Source organism: Pocillopora verrucosa, chromosome 4 (assembly GCF_036669915.1).
Source record: "Pocillopora verrucosa isolate sample1 chromosome 4, ASM3666991v2, whole genome shotgun sequence".
Taxonomy (NCBI): Eukaryota; Metazoa; Cnidaria; class Anthozoa; order Scleractinia; family Pocilloporidae; genus Pocillopora; species Pocillopora verrucosa.
This window is the reverse complement of record NC_089315.1, coordinates 10,310,113-10,329,086: the sequence shown is the minus strand read 5'-3', so window position 1 is coordinate 10,329,086 and position 18,974 is coordinate 10,310,113. Positions and strand designations below refer to the sequence as shown.

At 38.9% G+C, this 18,974-nt stretch overlaps 1 protein-coding gene across 2 annotated transcripts in view; it reads right to left on the bottom strand.

Moving 5' to 3' along the window:
* The window catches only part of LOC136280502 (E3 ubiquitin-protein ligase rnf213-alpha-like), a 55,380-nt gene that overhangs the window by 4,179 nt on the left and 32,227 nt on the right, over positions 1-18,974 (bottom strand). For both annotated transcript variants that reach the window (XM_066165805.1, XM_066165806.1), the window contains exons 54-79: positions 18,691-18,827; positions 17,777-18,291; positions 16,510-16,977; positions 15,961-16,124; positions 15,463-15,669; positions 14,861-15,075; positions 14,010-14,118; positions 13,835-13,926; positions 12,906-13,154; positions 12,622-12,742; positions 12,036-12,461; positions 11,441-11,560; positions 10,449-10,559; positions 10,263-10,316; positions 9,823-10,023; positions 9,282-9,381; positions 9,112-9,149; positions 5,180-5,277; positions 4,434-4,587; positions 3,733-3,913; positions 3,031-3,122; positions 2,851-2,908; positions 2,220-2,419; positions 1,896-2,037; positions 1,323-1,406; positions 711-888 (exon numbers count right to left, since the gene is read on the bottom strand). In XM_066165805.1, coding sequence (XP_066021902.1) covers positions 711-888; positions 1,323-1,406; positions 1,896-2,037; positions 2,220-2,419; positions 2,851-2,908; positions 3,031-3,122; positions 3,733-3,913; positions 4,434-4,587; positions 5,180-5,277; positions 9,112-9,149; positions 9,282-9,381; positions 9,823-10,023; positions 10,263-10,316; positions 10,449-10,559; positions 11,441-11,560; positions 12,036-12,461; positions 12,622-12,742; positions 12,906-13,154; positions 13,835-13,926; positions 14,010-14,118; positions 14,861-15,075; positions 15,463-15,669; positions 15,961-16,124; positions 16,510-16,977; positions 17,777-18,291; positions 18,691-18,827 — 4,514 coding nt within the window. The remainder of the gene's footprint in view (positions 1-710; positions 889-1,322; positions 1,407-1,895; positions 2,038-2,219; positions 2,420-2,850; positions 2,909-3,030; positions 3,123-3,732; positions 3,914-4,433; positions 4,588-5,179; positions 5,278-9,111; positions 9,150-9,281; positions 9,382-9,822; positions 10,024-10,262; positions 10,317-10,448; positions 10,560-11,440; positions 11,561-12,035; positions 12,462-12,621; positions 12,743-12,905; positions 13,155-13,834; positions 13,927-14,009; positions 14,119-14,860; positions 15,076-15,462; positions 15,670-15,960; positions 16,125-16,509; positions 16,978-17,776; positions 18,292-18,690; positions 18,828-18,974) is intronic.

Genomic DNA, 18,974 nt, shown 5'->3' with positions numbered 1-18,974 from the left:
ATGATTGTTCTGGATATTACAAAGCTGAATCCAATAATTGTTTTATCATACGTGAACGAAAAAAAAATTGGTCACAACAGCAGTTGGAACTGATAATTTATTTATAAACGTGTAAAAGTATTCAAATCAGCAAGCAACACAAAGCGCACGAACTTGACATGATTTACCCTTAGAAATCGCGCACTGTAGTTACACAGGACATGATTACCCGTGACCTTGAGTGTCCTTGACATGATTATTGTATAATTTGCAGCTAGATGACGTCCCAGGCGCTGATTTCGAAAATTCACTGAAGGCTTTCGGCCAATCAGAAAAGAGATCGTGAGTTGAATGTAAAATATTGACTGCAATTGTTTTTAGTTAGTGTGCTATGCTTAGGTGGTAATTATCCAAGACTAAGCAGGACTGATTGCAAATGATTTTCATCAACATTGTAACTATTTCCGATGTACATTATTCTCGAAAATAATAGCTTCAATTCATACATGTTCACATTCTAAAGCTGCCTTTGGGGGAGACGATAACTGATTGCAGGATGCCGATATCAGTCTCATGTTGCAGCTTAGTCAGTTTGACAAAAATCCCAGACCTAAATTAAGTAGAAAAACGTTATCGACGCCCGAGTCAGATCACGTCGATCAGCTTTTTGCTTCTACAGAAGGTAAAAGGAAAATAGCAATACGTAAGTTAGTCATTATAAAGTTATGTACCTGTTTTGATTAGTTGCACTGCGGTAGGCTCCCAGAGACTCGTTATTTGCATTAACCAGGAAGAAGGTGAGCGAGGTCGAACAAACTCCCATCCCGGTGGTGCAGGGGAGAACCATCGCGATTGGACAGTCGTTGTCCATTGTGGTATTACAAAGGTTTTGTGGGACGCGCAGGCGACCTTAGGGTGTAAAGAATGACAAATTAGAACCCGATGAGAGTACTCAAAAACTGCAAGGTAAAACTGCTAGAGCAAACAATCAACGAAAATACTGAATTTGTGTCTGCGTTGAAATAAAACCACATTAAAAAAATTCGATTGATAAAAGGAATAACTGAAGGAAAAGACCCCATTGTTATAAATCAGTGTGCTCCTTTTTAAAAACCGCCGATTCAAATGTTCGAGATATCATTTCAGGACTAAGTTTTCACTCCACATCAAAGTCTAAATTTAGCATCACTCATGAGTTTGGCCCTTTTTTATCTCACCACGCGGGGCTCACATAAATTATTAAGTAACTCCACAAACACTAATTACAAAAAAACCAAATTTGGTCACAAGAATCACTCAAGCCTTCTTCCATGTACCCTGGAAAAACGGAACAATCGTTGTACCTTGATCACCGAGAAATGACTTGCAAGCATTCCAAGCATTCTTGAAACTCTGGAAAAGGTTCGTATACTCCTCTTTCACAGATCCTGGAGAAAAATTTGATTTCAGCAGAATTAAAGTTTACTTCAAGAGTCATCACAGTTGCACTAACACTGGCAACTTTCTCTTCAGTAAAATTCATACAAAAAATTCTTATCCAGGAGAAGTTGCACGGAAAATGTCAAACACAGAGACTTGTCAAGCAAAATCTTGTCTAGGACGCAATTTACTTGCGCAGATGACCCGACAAGACTTCTCAAGAAAATTCTGACCGTGAAAATGTTTCTTGACGAATACCGGTAAATAAACAAAATTGAAATTTAGCAGTCACATTTCGAAGAGGTGGAAATGCTACAGCTTTGACAACTCTGTCATTCTCGTCGTCTAAAATATCCAGTGGAAAAACTAACAGGGAAAGGTGCACCTGCTAACTGCAGCTTACTGTTTGAAAAGCAGCTCAAAACATCAACCTTTTGCATTGAACAATTGCCATGGCATTGGCTATATCGGATACACGTTTGTAACTTATTAAGTACCTTTGGGAAGGTCCTTGAGAAATTCACGGACGGTATAATTCTCAGCATCTGTTCTGTCAATTCGTCGGTGGAATCTGTCCATCAATAGACGCTGGAGGCGAACAACATCGGGCAGAAACTGAACGAAACGCAACTTGTGTTCCTGCATTTGTTGAAAAAGAAAAAGCATGTAAAGATAGAGACTTAAAAAGCAGACTCCCTTCGGTTTTTCATGAACAGATGCTGCCCGAAATTAAGGCAAAAAAAGGGGTTTGAATTACAAGAAAGACTTTTTTTCTTTGTAGCACAGAACCCCAACTCTTTGCAGCAATATGTTGATTTTACCTGTTTGAGGAAAGCGTCCAACACTTTGAATTTCCCTCCGCCACCAGATAGGACTTCTTTTTGAAAAGAGCTACTCAGTTCCTCAACAGTTATATGGTGTCTGTACTTCCAAAGAGCGCGAGACATGGGCCTGACGCCTTGAGATAAGTCTTCAATCTGTTCATCGAACTCGTAAAGTTGACGTACCAGTGGGTCCTTTCCTGAAAAGGACACCAAACGAAGACGTGTGAAAAATTGTTTCACTTGAAAGGTGTCGCCTTAATATACTGAAAATTTGTCATTTACGAGCTGAGTCAATCTCCTCCATTCATAAATATTATCTTTGGGTAATTCTTCTCATTTTACAGACTCCGTTTGCTACCAAGCTTATATTCAACAGTTTCGCCAGAGTTTGTTTAACTGTGCACGCTTCAGCAAAGATTGAAAAACAAAAAAGGCACTCAACGATAAAAGTACTTGTAAAACTTGTTTTGTAGATGTCTCCAGAAAAATACGGCTCACTATCAGCTAAGGTTGAGTTAGCTCCTCTTTCAGGGATGACACTAAAGCCCTCCAATCCACTAGTCCTAGTACTATCATTAGCTTGACGCGCATTTGTTTCTGCATCAACAAGCAATATGGAAAAGCATACCAAATCTTTCGTCTCCCATCAAAAGTCTTGAGGCGTTTTGGAGATTCTCGTCAAGATGCTAGGAAGATATTTCAAAAATAAGAATTACACTGGCGCGTTATCATACGCATAAAGATCGTATGTAGCAAACTAATTAGCGAAACAAACAAGAAGAAATCACTCAATTTTAAGGGTACGTACGGTGATGACAGGAACAAGAATCTCAGAGCAAAAAGCTTTCTCCCAGCTGCGGCGACTTTCCCGGGTTTGAAGACGCATGTCATGGTCATTTCCTGGAGAGTATGGAGAGAAATGAGAACACTGGGCAATAACAAACAAACTGGATAGCAAAAAAGAGAGAGATACTGAATTTTTGTACAATATGCTGAACTCATTTTTTAGTTTGATCAACGAGTAGGCAAAAGTGAGTATAACGTTATCAGAATCGGTTGATTCTCCTTACTATGCTGCCATTCGCCAGTTCATCATGAACACTATTCAGCAACATCAGCCAGCGACTCGTGCATCATTTGTTTTCATTTTTCTAATTTTACAACCACATTATGGTATCATCTGTTATCTAATTGTCATTTACTCATACCTACGAACCAGTCCTTAATTTAATTTTCGGTCAGTTCGAGGACTTACGGTCAATATGTTCACTTTTTTAGAATTCGCAACCAGAGCTAATTGACTCCTTAATGTTGGAATTGGTCATAGTTAAATTATGACGACGGCTAGAGCTTGCGCACGAGAGACAAAAGTGAAAATTTCCAGTTTCTAAAGCACGATTTAGTAAAGAATAGAGCCATTTATCCTCGACGGTATGGGTGTCCATCGGATGAGAGTTTGCCCGTTCATCAAAGTGTGTTTTTACACTAATTTTAAGGTGTAAGCTTGTACCGGTTTTTCCCCCATTTAGCGAGATCATCCGCTGTAATGCTAGATGAACCGTCAGAGCTGCGTTATCAACACTGCACCCGATTGCTCTACTGAGAACATCCAGGTCTCTCTGCAAGTGCTGCCATAAAAACTGTCCCACAGACTGCGACGAGCATGAAGGTGTGATCAGTTGTTCGGTTGCCTTTGAAGAAAAAAATCGAAGATTTCAAATTGTACTCAAGAGTTAGATAGATGAGAAAAAACTTGGCTGCTTTCGTAAATTAAAACCAAAGAGATATTTTTTCCATCAGATTTTAGACAAAGTTATCTCCACTCAGAAACTGGACTTGGAATCTGGTGGTCCCGAGTTCAGGACCTCCACACTGTTCTCGGTTGCCCTGAGTTCAGCTCCTTGGCTGTGCTTTGTATACCCTTGAAAATAAAGCTTTAAGACTATTTTTATCATTATGATTATGATTATTATTATTATTATTATTATTATTATTATCATTATTATTATTATAACTATCATTATTTTAATTTGAGACTTCCTATCACTCTAAAAACTGGTCAGTCAAACTAAATATCGCGTGAACCGTATGCTCCTCTTCTCTATATCAAATCTACATCAAAACAGGGGTTCAGAGGGGTTGCAGCTAAGAAAAAAGTTACCAGAGAGTTTATTTTCTTACAGCCGCCTACTGTGTATAACGACTTATCACCTGTGGATTTCTGGATGCTCCCATGACCATAGACGAGTGCATGACAATCCTCAGCAAACTGCACACTATCGGTGGCATGTCTCTCTGAGGTTCTGCGTTCGTAGGTCTCGAGCCAGGTTCTCCGAGTGCATGGCCAGTTTTAGTCCTGTCTTTCCTAGAGATAGAAAGTTGAAAAGTACATACCACTTAGATAATCAAATGCGCTTAAAAGTTTTTACAATAGATACGTCTGGTGTAGTGTCATGAACTTAAAACATAATGCCTTGATGGAAATAAGCCAGAAGAACTATAACACGAAACGAAATGAAACGATAGGAAGTACCAGGAAACATCGGTCAAAAAAAATTGGGTCAAGATCGAAATGCTTTTGTCACATACCATAACTCACTCACTCACTCACTCATACCCTAACATAGCTATAGCAAGACTAAATTTTCAAGTTGGTCATTTGAAGCCATTCAAGGAAATATAGACCACACAGTTTACATCCTCTTGATCCATTGTAATCTTTTTCATCCTGAAACATCTCTCTTTCTTGGTGTATTACTTTCTTCTTTTGTGTTTCTGACTTCCAAGCTACCATTTTCTAGTATCCTTTCTGGTGAAGTTAGTCTTTCAAATTGCACAAAATAATACTCAAAACATCTCAACGTTGGTCTTCTCTTTGATAAAAATAAGTCCTCAATGTGTGATGAAACAACAGAAAGAAATGTTTAAGTTAGTCGAATAAGATGTCTTCAAATTACTTCTCAGAAACTCTGTATTCTCCTAAGAACTCGTGATCCTTCCCTCCCAATACTTTTCCACAACCTGGACATTTGCCCTGCTCCATTGGTTTAGAACACTATTTCCAAAAAAATAAAATCCATGTTAATTAGCACAATGAGCACCGGTGACTATGCGTAAAGTACATTAAGTTCCACAGCCAGAAATTCCAAACCAAAGAGGGTGGTGCTTACTTCTGTTACGCGCCAGCACACAAGACAGCCTGTCAAGCGGCGTGTGATTGGTCCCTCTTTTAAAGTAAACACTTTAATTAAAGCAAAATAACGTCGCACGAGAGACTTTCGAATGGGTATTTGATATTAAATGCCATTTCATCCGCGGATGCCGACTTTGTCCAGCCACAGAAATTAATCTAGTAGAGAGGATCGACTTATTGGGAAGTCGAAAGGCTTGTCGAAAGACGGGAAACAGATGAAACGGTAAGTGTTTGGCCGTAGTGCCTGTCTTCGCACGTGCTCGCTTGTGTTTACATATTTTTAACTGAATTCAGTCGAAATCAGCACAGGCTTTTTTTTTGCCTTTCATTTAATTAGGTAGAATGCTTGCAATGGAAGGGCTACTTGCCTTACTAAGCCTCGTGGGAGCCAGAGGAGGGTATCTTACCTCGATGCGAGGAACTATTCAACAGGCCAAGCCTGGACGTTGCAATAATTCCAGAAAATGTGTATTCTTTTAGGGTGGCCGTCGAACGGCACTTGAAATCGCGGTCACATTTGCCTGTAAGGTTGTTTTTTCGGGAATGTTTTTCGTTTCTTGTTTGTTGGTAAGGGAGTGTCGAGGGAGAGACGGACATTTTTTGAAAAAGATGATTTCAATGCTGTTTATTTTCCTCTTGGGTGAGATTCTTGGGTGGATTCTCATGGTCAAGGAATGAAGGTTTTTTTACCCTATGACGGTTAAAACGTATATTTCTTGGTCCCCAAAGAAGTATGAAATGGGTATTGGTGGGATTTCTACTTTGTTACCAAGAGCATATCAGGAGAACATTTTTTTTAATTTAATTGAAGTGGCTCTAAATGATTGAATCATGAAGAGCTACTTTAATAAAATTAATTGTGGTAATTGAACTGAGAAAAGTGCAATTTGTATAGGTAATCACATGATTTCGAGTGCAATTTGGAATAAATAAGCACGAGTAAATTTTTTTAAAACAACAAACTAACAAAATTGCACAAACCTGTAGGGCGAGTGCAATTTGTGGTCTTTGAAAAAATTAACAAGTGATTGTTTATTCCAGATCGCACGAGAAAAATCATGTGATTACGAGTTAATAATATACATGGAAAAATATGAGATGGCTTATCATAATTAAGCATAAGCAAAGCATGTGCATCAAGTAGAAAAATAATTTATTTAAACCGTGAATTCGGTCAAAACAACTGCGTACGATCAAAACAATAATATGCAATGATATCTTCACATCTTTAAGGCGCAAAAAAGTTCAGAGTCTGGCTAAACAGTTCAAGGAATTGTTCAGTCTGTGTCCGAATCACTTTCGATGAAATGGAATCGTTGTTTCTGAGGTTTAACCATGCTTGTTTTTAATGTGTTAAGCTTGGTCGGCTCATAATTTTTGATTTCCTTGGCAATTCCCTTCTCTAAACACCACTTTTTCCAAACCGACGACCAAAAAGCTGTGCTTTTTATGGTGTTTTCATTGTTCGAGCTGTTTTTCAGCGGCGGTGGAAAAAGAAAACCTACCTGCTATTGTTTTGCTCACAAATTTTCAAATTTTGTTGCAACATCCAAGGCTTGCATTTGATTGGCTATCTGTGAGTTTCTTTGATTATTGACCAATCAGAATGTCTGATTTGTTACTTTCTTTGCACTGAATTAACCCTCTTCTGCACTGAATTACCTGAAAAATGCATTTATCTTAACCAATCAGAACTGAGCAACTTTTCCATGTGTATTATTAGGTCTGTAATCACACATGTGATTTCAAAATAAAAGAAATATTCTCCTAATATGCTCTTTTCAGATTAAATAAAAATTATGAGTTTTGCATGAGACAGTGGAAAATATTCCAAACAAATTTTGAGATGGATATGCTAAGTGTAAGTGGTCAGTAAGTACATTCAGTTTCAAGCGTGCATTCATCTCTCTTAGTATGTGTAACTTTGTTACAAGTGTACATTCAACTCTGTATTAAAAAGGCAGATAAACTTTTTAAGTGTACATTCATCTTTGAAAGTGTACATTCAAATCTGTAAATTCTAACTTTGTTGGCTGTGTAATTTAATCTTTGTAAGTGTACATTAAAATCTGTTGAGGCACAGTGCTTTGTGCGTGAACATACATCTTTGTACGCATACATTTCACCTGCCTCAGTAATTGTTCATTCAGCATTGAATGTAAATGTGAAAATTTACATTAAAAAGAGTATGCTCTCCACTGTGTTTTTGTCATCAGGATGAAGTTATTCATATTTTGATTTTGGGGAAGCCACACTACCATGTTCTGGTTGTGGATTGGGAGGATTTGTAGTTGAGAAGTTTATAGAAAAACTATCACTACTGTTAGGGCCTTTATATTTCAAAAGCTGTAAACCTAGGGCAATTATTTTTATTAGATTAAGTGCCTTCTGTGCTTGAGTCTTTAGTTCTTTTAATTTTCAGTTTGTGCTTGTTTTGTTTTGAGGTCTGGAATTCCAGCTCCTCTGTGAATCCCCAAGTTTCCATTCTGTAACCTGTCAATGTACTTAGTCAGTTGTTGATTTTCATTGTTCAGTTTTCTAGTTCTTTGCTTTTCTCTGACATAATGTTTTTCAATCTCTGAAAGCATTTCTTTGGCCAGTTTCTCCTTTTCTTCCTCAAGATTTTCATATTTACTCTCCAATTACAGATTTCTTTTTCAAGTTTTGACTGAATGGCACACAGATCTACTTCCCAACTTCTCTAACAAGATCACTTCACTTTTCAAAATAATCAGCCTACACAATTTTTCCTCATGTCCCTTTCTGTTTTACAATTTTCATCTTGTGTTCAGAATCTGATTTGTGATTGAAGCAGCAGAACAATGGTTTGAAAGTCGGCCTTCAATTCGATCACTCTCTCAACTGATCTTTAACGCATGCCCAGGGATGATTCCATTTAACATGTCAATATATGCAATGCTTGGGGTTTCTCTTTTCAATTTGTGCCACTGTATCAGTGTGGTAATCCTAATGTGGAATGATATCTTTGAACTTAAATTATTTGATTGGGATGGATCGTTACAAGAGAGGATTTCGGTTTAGTTAAGATGTTCAGAGTGGCATTTACGAAGGTAGGCACCATTTTGTGTGCTTTAAAGGGCATTTCTTCGGAATAAAACGCTGCAAGTAACAACCGAGAAAACCGCAACGAGTGCTTGATTTACCAAAACAAAGTAATTCTGCAATGAAAGTACTGATGAGTATCATTCGAACTGGCGTTGGGATGGTGGGGTTACGTCCATCATACGAATTTTATAAACAGGTTTTATACGAATCCCATACTGATCCTTCTATTCTTCAGCAAGTTTAAAATAGCGCACGCGCGATTCGGAATTTCTGGCTATGCTTTCCCTACTCGGACAACGGGCAATTGGCAACTGGCAACGTATTTACACCCTTCTCCCCTACCCATTGCGGCAAGTCTCTACGAGACTTGACTTGAATCTATGATTTCTTGGTCGATAATAGTCAGTTGCGGATCCAGATAGGAGTTCCAGGGATTCTGAACCACCACCCTACCCCTTCTCCCCCATCAGAACCCTGGGTACTTTCCCTCTACCTGAAGCCAATATTCTGCTCAGGGAAAGATTTCATATTACTTATAAACTTGAAGTTTAGTTGTAATTTTCTTAGTTTAAAGTATTTCGTGTCTTCTTTAGGCTCTAGTGTCCATGTAAAAAAAATATATTTCCTTACCTCCCCGATGAAATACACATATCTGCAATTGCCACACTCTGAAAGAAAGTAGAGCGTAAGAAGTAATTTCAAAGTTCTCGTTGGAACACTAGAATTGTACATTCTTATTTGAGATCGCTGCTAAATCTCAACGTAAACATTAAAAAAAAAAAAAAAAAGAAGACACTTACCATACCATTCTCCAACCCGACCAGTGCCTCTCATAGTTTCAGCGATGACCTTCATGCACTCGAGATAGTTATCCTCGGGCATTGTTGGTAAGAAAGAATTCTGTACCACGGAGAAATCAGATATTCTGTCAGTAAACTACAGTGGAATAGGGTAATTTAGTATTTTTTTAGTATTAACGTAAATTGGCCACCGTAAAGGGGTCAATAGCTGACGTTTCGCGTATCAGCCCTTTGTCAGAGCGAATGACGAAGGGCTTTAACGAAAGGCTAACGCTCGAAACGTCAGCTTCAACACTCTTTACCGTGGGAAATTAACGTTATCAACTCAGTTGATAATATTAAATTACCCTGTTATACTCTCTCACCGACGCAGCACTACAGTTTATTTAGAAACTTACCCCCTTTACTGTGGAACAAGATATGCGATTGCTCTTTACCATTTTAACAATAGATCTTTGATGTTATCGTTATCGTTATCATTTTGACCTATGCTCAGAAAAATTTCACTTTTTCTTAGGATAACATATCTGTGTATACTCACGTTCATACTCGATGGATCAGTCAGGAGAGCATAAAGGGGCTGAGCCAAAGATGCTTCACCAACGCACTGCAAAGCTACTACTGTATGGATCACAATTTCGGCCAATGCGTGCTCCTGCGGAACCTTTCCATTGTAGATTTGAAGTTCCTTTAGATTTCCACCCTGTTTGTTTTCAAGAAGTTCCTTGGCGAAATGTCGGGCCTAAATGATAAGCATGGCTTATTACGAACAGAAAAAGTACCTTTCAACAGCCTAAACATAGAGAGGGTAGGAAAATAATGGTAGCGTTGACTATACAACTACCAATTCCTCTGGTTTCACACGAGTCGACACAAAAATCAAAAATTAAAAAATTTGCTAATTGTTCCTTTCTTTTCGACTCACCTCAACGACAATCGATTCTGCAGCAAACACGAGTGCATGTTTTTAATTGTTCTTACCGTTTCATCTAGGTGTCCTCCATTTCTTACGAAATCATCAAGCTTTACTCTCACCTGACAAAAAAATTATCTTCTTTTCTAAAAGCAGCAGGAAAGAGCGTGTCGAATCAGGAAGGGGGAAGGATGACTAAGCATACAGAGCAGAATAAAAATTTTCTTTGGAAAGTGTATATCGTTTTTTCTTACCTCCAGAGACAAATTCTGTGTCTGAACTGGAGAAATATTTGCCATCGTTATTTCACGGTATATTGCCAGGAGGAGAATTACATTTTTAGAGACATCTTGTAAACTTGTTTCCTACGGAAAAAATATTCAAAAGTTCTCATGGTGAGTTGTATGGAAACTTCTCATAAAAGATGTTCGATGGTTGAATTAGCCTTCTTTGGTTAAAAGGTACTTACACTTTGCTCACCAATATAGTTGTGAGATGTAAAACTGTAAAATTTAACCTCTAAGTCTTCTAAGATTAAGTTAACTGATTAAAGAGGGTACGTTTCTAAAGGAACAGAGCGAATGGCGAAGGGTTAAGCTAGAATATCAGCTGATAAACTCTTAAGGGTGGCCAATTTTCATTATCAACTCAATGGATAACACCAAATAACTAAGACTGTCATCATAATCCACAAGGGGTGGATCCAGCATATTTCTTAGGAGGGGCTGCACCCCTAACGAATAATGTAACTGACGCATGATGTAAACAAATTTTGAAAGCGACCAACGAAGAAAAAAGCTTATGACCAGGAAATAACATAATATGCACTACTGAGAGAAATACGAGAGATGGTAAGTTTTGAGCTCGTTAAAGAAATAGAGGAAGATGTTTTTCGTTTTGTCACGAGAGTGGGACAAAGGAAAAATTCTGAGTCCCCGTGACGAAAAAACATCTTCCTCTATTTCTTTACCGAGCTCAAAATTTTTTCTTTGGCCCACGCTGGTGACAAGACGAAAAACATCTTTCTCTAATTCACCAGATAATGTATAACCGTCAAGTTGTATTAGGAAGCCGCAAGTCATCAAATTCCTTTATCGCGTGTGAAACATATCTGTCATTTCTGAATGTCTGGAGTTGATACAATCCAAAATAACCCACAATAATCCACAGCCTTCACCCTTACCTTTTCATTAGTAAAGAAGATAAACGGTACAATAGAAAAAAAGAATATACAGGGAACACTAACCGTAATGGCAGTGACAATGTCTTGGATGTTCCCACTGATGACAGTTTTGGCCAGCCCCTCACGGACGGCACGATAATGGTCTCCATGAACAACAAACCTGTCTTGGATTATATCCTCCTCCTACAGATCGAAGACCAAAGATCAATAGCAAGCAATATGCACTACCATAAGTAAAACGTAAAATGATTGTTGCCTTCAAACAGTTGACCGAACTGTTCCATTATGAGTAGTAGAAAAAGAGGACGGAAAGATTCTAGATTTTCAAAATTCTTCCTCTTTTCCGCTCCTCCAGTCCTCAACCGTTGCGCTTTGGAAACACTTGTGGTTTTTTTGAGAGATATACCCGAGGTTTAAGTATATTTGTTCTTTTTAAGTGCAGAGAAATTTACTTCTCATAGTAGATGGCCTGCCTCGTTAACACGTTCACAGTAAGTAGAGCACCTGACTACAAAGTCAGAACTTACCAAAATTGAATCCTCCTTACATCCAGAGTTTTCCTTTCCTGTCTATTTACGATATGTGCATACAATCTCTCTTTAATGATTCAGTTCTCGCACATTTAACGAAATCCATTTATTAATCATTCATTGTCTACCTGCTGTCTGGCCTCTGGAGGTAGAATCCACGCCAGTTCCTTATATTCACCCAGAGTTCGGACACAGTCCAAGCCATACCGCCAGACAAGCTGTTTGATCAGGTAGAGCTGCGGTGTCGAACTCGACACTTCCACGCAAAGCTTCCTTGCAGACTCTAATAATAACATCACTTCTCTCTTGGCGTCAGGGTCTTTGTAGCTGCTATCTCCCTCAATGAACAACTTGTAAAGGTACTCTACCACCAGTGATAAGACGTAACGTCCTTTAGCAACGCCATCCAGAGAAAGAGCGCTCATTTCGGCAGAATCCTCGTCACTGGCCTTGAGAGCTGTTAATGCCTCTTGGCAAGTCTTTTTAGCATGTTTGAGCTTTACTGTTACCTTCGAATCGGCCACTTTGGCTTGATAACGGCTGATAAGGATGTCCTGAGGAAAAGGTAGCTAGATTTGAGAACATCTGGGACTTGATAGTGCAATTTACTCCATATAATAAAAGCGAAATAAGTAACATCTCGGGTATGTAAAGTAAATTTAATTCCAGTTGAACTACTCTAACCCCAGTACAGTATTAGTTTAATTTACACACCTCCATGCACTGGACGCATAAGAAGCAGACTTCTTTGACGTGCGAAGGTTCAGGTTTTAAGTTCCGAGCCCCATGAAAGAAAACTCCCAGATGTTCTTTCACCAACTTTGTCAACTTCACACTATTTTAAAAATAAAAGACAATTTAGCAGGTACTTATCTCCTCGTTAATTGGACAATTTAATGTGAATTGAAGATATGAGTAACGAAAATCAGACATGTTAAGAGGCACAGGAAAGTGTGAGTGCTTTCATTGAGAAAGAGCTTGTTTCTTAATGCTCTTACCTTGAGCGCAATAGCTGCTGGAGAAGAAAAGAACGCACTACAGGGGTGGGGTCTATAGCATAATCAGGGAATGGAGAGAAATCCTTTGTCTGAGTTGAATGATGACCGATAACATAATGCATGAGCAAAGAGATAGATTCCTGTTCAAGGTCCTTTGACATCGAGTCCCCAAAACAGAATATTGACACCAGCTCCATGAAAAAGGCATTACATCGGCAACGTAACTCAGAAACAGTCTCTTCATTAGTCCTGTGGTCATAAATAAAGCATGAATAAGTATCAGCATAGCAATAGACTTATTTCTTAAACTTCATATTCGATAACCTGTTCATATTCGGTCATGGGCCATGGTTTCCTGCCATCAGCCAAAAATAACTTGAGTTTTTGGCATTTAAAGCTGCGAGAAATTATGATTACTTTGTGAAAATATTCACAGTATATTTCCACAGAGTAATCATATTCGATTCGCTTTTTGGAGTTTTGGTTTTTATGGGAGGGAAAAAGATCCAGGAACCGAAAAAAACCAGGAGAGCAAAGACAAGAACCAGTAACCAAGCAAGCCCTCGTGTGATGCAGGGTCCTGGAATGAAACTCGGCCACAAAATTAGGAGACGAGTGGTCTCGCCCTACCACATTCCCTGAAGTTGAATACTTGAGTGGCCACAGGCCGATGACAGCTTCCATAATTACAAGCCTTGAAGTGTCTCCAAATTTTATTCCGCTTTCAATTTCAGTTAAGTAGTTCAGTACCACCAAACAAATATCAGGAGGTGGTTAGCCTGGATTAAATCTAATTTATTGAAAAACTTTGTGACAAGTGAGTCCAAAGATGGCTCGCGTCGGGGGCAAATTTATCGATAAAGTAGTCTCTGATACTTGCGGAGATTAAGGCCCTATATTGTAAAAAAAAATTAACTGAGCTGGTTTACCTCTGCTTGATGTCTTCACTGTAGTTAATCAAGAAATTTTCAATAGCCTGCAGCGATCTCAGCGATGAAAAGTCAGTTTCATCTCCCAAAACCTTCAGAAGAGAGCAGTTTGTTATTATAGAATTTCAATTTCTAGTTGAATATTTCCTTTAAGCATTTCCTAATTATAACCTACCTTCCACAAGCTGATCGCGCTCTCGGAATTAACATCTTTATCGTTCTCGGCGAACAAAGTCACGTGCTCCACAAAGAGTCGAACAGCTCCTGTTCGTTGCCACATGGACCTGATCCACACAAGAAGGAAATAGCTTAATAATAAGCAGCACTTTTTTTATTTACATGCTCTCCCTTATACATTCTACGGGTCCTTTATACAACCCCTTAAAGTACGGTACTACCAACGTTTTGAGTTGATAACATTTAAGAAATTTTATGCGTAGCAAAAATACTTTGCCCATGAATTCGACAAAGTCACTAAGGCCAAAGCCTTTGTAACTTCTCTCGCGTCATCTTCAATACCTATAATCATTTCCTGCCATTTTAATTCAGCAACGTCGGTATAAATTCCCAAATAGCAAATTTCTAACTTGGCTTGGACAAAGATTACTGCAAAATACCTATTTAATGAGTGGTAAATACCTCTTTGAAGAAGTATCATTTACTTCTCTATTCACGACGTTCGCTCTCTTGGGAGTTTGTACATTCACTTGATGACTACACGTGGCTGGCCAAAAGACCAACTGATTCAACATGCAAAATCCTCTCATAAAATACGGAGCAAGCGAATGACTGACTGATTATACAAAATCTTACCAATAAGGTCTGCTGATTAAACTGACAGCAACAGAGCCTAAGTGGTGTCCAGTGTTCCTGAGTAATTCTAGCGCCTCATTGCGCATGTGTCGATTAAACCGGAATTCTTAATGAATTACACACTTTGTCCGTGGTGAAGTCGTAATGGGTCGGCTTTTGCTTGTGTCACAGTCAAAACGAACCTCAAAAAGGGAAAATTCGGTGTTTTCTTACCTGCAGTGACCAAGCATTACTGTTGATCTCTCTCCATAGTTTGAACATTTCTCAGTGACGGGTCCAAATCTCTCTTTCCTTATCATGTCTTCCACCGCCGGCCTTATAGACAAAACTCTGTCACACCATGTTCGTCGTGTGTCCGGAGAAAGCAACATCTCTCGTGAAGGTTGGAGTGCCTCAAGACAAATGTTCAATGCTATGACATCCAAAAGCTGTAAACATTTTAAAATTTCAAAAAGTTACAGGAAAGAACATATCGCAGAACAGTTAAACAATACCAAAAGTTGTACCTGAAACGAAGGGGAGGCTCATTTTGCGCTTGATACAGCCGCGTCATTGCAAACAAGTGATAATTTTCAGTTATAAAACAAGACATAAAATAACCTAGTCTGTCCAAGGGACATAAATGTATCAGTGTAGGACACCCCTGCGAAAAGTTTTGCCTAATGTGATAGAAATAAATTTAATAATCACTACTAATTAAAGCTTCTGTTTAGACAATGCTCTAAAATATTTGAGTAAATTGAGAGCTCATTAAAATTGGGATGAACCTATAACTAACATATTACAAACAGCTACAATAAGGCATTTAAACCCACCACTTCTGACTCGTTTCCTTGAAGAGCTTCCCGTAGTCTTGGTACTAGATTTGGATTCGCTTTAACGAGTGTATCAAAACATTTCAAACGGTGTTGAATTCTACTGTGTGCCACATGAACGAGTGCTATATCAATCGACTCGTTACCATCCTGATCTTCCAAGGTAACGATTTCTCTCGCTGACGAAAGAATCGCTTCGTAAACAAGCTAAATAAATGGAAGAAAAAAAAGCAAACTTAAATGTAATGGGGCTAAAGAGAGCATCATCTCACAACTTAACAGCTTAGTATTTTTCTATGACTTTTCCTGACTTTCCTATCAAAAGGTCACTTTCCCTCTTGTATAGTAACATATTCGATATATTTGCATCGTTTTTGATAGCTTACGTCTATAAATGAATTATTTAAATGATTTCTTGCCTAGGCAAGCACTACGAAAGAAAACATAACTATTTTCCAAAGGAATCTTATACTGCGATAACACTGGTAGAAAAGAAACCTCGTGTTCCACATCGCTAGAAGGCTTGTACACCATGTGAACAAAATCCATCAGATACTGCATTCCCGCGGAGTACAGACGGCGCAATTCATGGAGTGGAAGTCCCAACTGCGAGTTACCGATTATTTCACGAAGAGAGTCCAACAGAGTGGCGCTAGAGTGAGCTGCAACCGAGGAAACAAAACATACACGAAACAACTGTTGCTTCACAGAACTAAATCGAGTTCTTCAATTTACCTCACTGACATCCTGAACACCAGAATATATAGTGCATATCCGAGATGCCCATGATTGACAATTTACTTTAAGTGATTTGTTTCATGTTCGTACCTGCATTTTTAAGCACATTTCATGTTTTCGTGAACAATAAAAAATTTAGGATAAGACTGCACCGATAGTGGTCGTCAGTCTTGATTTACAAATATGTTGGTGATCATACACTAAATCTTAGCTAAGGTGACTGTTTTGTGTGACTCACTTGTTATATAAAACAGAAAGACAACAGTGAAAATAACTAGGCAAAAAAATGCCAAAAAGTAGTTTATGTACCTTCGACGCTAGCTGCGTCTTTTAACAATTTTTCCACGCGTTGCTTGATAATAAACGAAAATGGAAATCGGCAAGAAAAACGATGACCACCGGCCCCAGAACCGATAACTTGAACACGTTCTCGAACAGAATTAGTTGCGGGTGATATCATGTCACTGTAACTCAGCTCTGAGATGCTACGGTCGGCCAAGATCTTCAGCCACAGCCTCGAAACCCACGTGTTGTCATTCTTCAATAAATCTAAATTGCCGTCTCTGTCTGCCAATGCAATTATCTCAGCCAAAATAGGAACCACAACTGAGAACACTCGCTGCAGAAGAGCCTTTCTAAAGGTGCCCCACTCTTGCACCCCTGTTCCCGACAGAGCTTCTGATTGGAGCCATCCTTGCGGATTTGCCGCTGTTAGCTCCCTTTCCTTTAAGAGGTGGTATGTTCTTTGTACCGCCACGCTTGCAAACGACTCTTCATCTTAAAAGAGATGGGAGTGAGGATTAAACAAATTAATAAAATAGTGAAATTGAGGAGTTGAATTCTACCAATTGCTGAATTAAACCTGGCTCCTCCAACTCATTTCACACAATGTTGCATTCCTTCAACTATTACCCCCAAAACTACAATTCTGAATAACACTTAAAAAGTCCTTTAGCACTGCGCCCAAAATTGAATTGGTTTAATGGATCAACAAAGGTCGCAAATTTGATGCTCGTTCCAATCCAATATTGCTTTGTTGATTAAATAGGTTCCGCACTTTAAGCGGTGAATTACCCAATCAATCCACCCTTGCCATTCTCGCAGTTTCCCTGACGACACAAAAGACGAAGATGGTCACAACTTTGGGAAACCGTATAAATGGATCGCCTTTCGTAGCTTCTATAACACAATGACCTCTGAAAAAGGTAGCGCGTTATTCTTACACTACCACAGCGACTCTGTTGTTCGCCAATCTGTAGAGGTCTCCACTTCTTGGGTACCTTTTATTGTTGAAAATAGAAAATCTTTTCAATTACAGGAAAAAGAGCGCCTTAATCAATAACTTCCCAAAAATGTCTGGAGATCTTTTGAGGATAACACCGATGGTACAATTGGATGATTGCAATATTCAAGTAAAATTTACAGGTTTTTCATTCGTCTTCCAAATACGAAGAAAGGTAAATTTAAAGCACTGAAGGCTTCGATTGCACCTTCCGTAAAGGTTATATTCCTTAAACTGAAAGACTTGTGAACTTTTATAAAATTCTTTTATGTCATATTGTTTCTCTTTACTAACCCCCCTGAGTTTGATAGTCATCAGGTAGTAAATCCAAAAGCAGCTCAATCCTTTTAGTTGACCGTTCAGCTGATTCCGTTTCGCTATCAACCTTACACGCAGCCGCCTGTACACAGTTACGAAGGAGCTTCACCGCCACCGTCACCGCTGGTATGGAGTCATCTTTCTCAATGGGGTCTCCACTAAAAAGCTCACTGATGGGACGATTGATGAGTTGCTGGATGGAAGGAGTGTGCTTACCAGGTGGACGAAGTTCATCAATGTGGGCGGACATCCATTTTCCACCCTGGAAACCGACAAAGTTACGACATCCACCAGCTATTCTCGGCAGCTGCGTGATCAGTACAATGTGGACAGCTTCCCACGAAGACAAGTTGAGCATTTCAGAGGCGTTTGTTCGCTCTTCCAGCAGAATGTGTCTTGCACCCGCAATCAGGTTGAAGTTTTCATCTCCTGAATCACACTGAACCAGAAGAATACCAGGACATTCTCCACCGAGGTGTTCAAAAAAGGTTCTGCGAGAAAAAGATGAAGGCTCTTTTCAATAGAGAAAAACAAGGTATAAATCGTAACACAGTTATTTGAGACGTACGAGGTGAGATACACTTTAAGCTGTCAATGTCAGTTTAAGAATGTCTTAGCCACAGACAAAATTCGCATAGACGATGAGCAGTACATGCCGGTTGTGGTTGTGATAGTGGAGATGCCTAATTATCCAAAGTAAAAATTTATCGAATAAATGGATATAAAAAGTAACGCTCGTAAACAAAACTTGAAAATATCCCAATAAAGGTCCTTCTCTCCAACATATATTTTTGCATTTTTATTAGCTCGTCTCTAACAGATAATGGACTTCTGTTGCATAATCAGTGTAGTCACAATGTTCTGCGCGCTGACGTGCATCAAGATCTCACCTGACTGAAGCCCTAAACTGTTGTTCCGTTTGAAACTGTTGAAGAGTCATGGAATCCACAGTCGACCGTTCAAAGCCAGTTTGAATGCATATGTCTCCCAAATCGTTCTTAGAGAGCAGACGTGAATGAGTAGTAACCTAAAACAAAGATGAAAACCAGTCCATTTAATGACAAAATCGAACACACATAGAACAAATATGGATATTCTTGGTCTTGCAAGAGCCATCCCTGATTTGTTTATTTGCCCATTGCATGTCAATTGGTGATATCACCAACCGGATGAG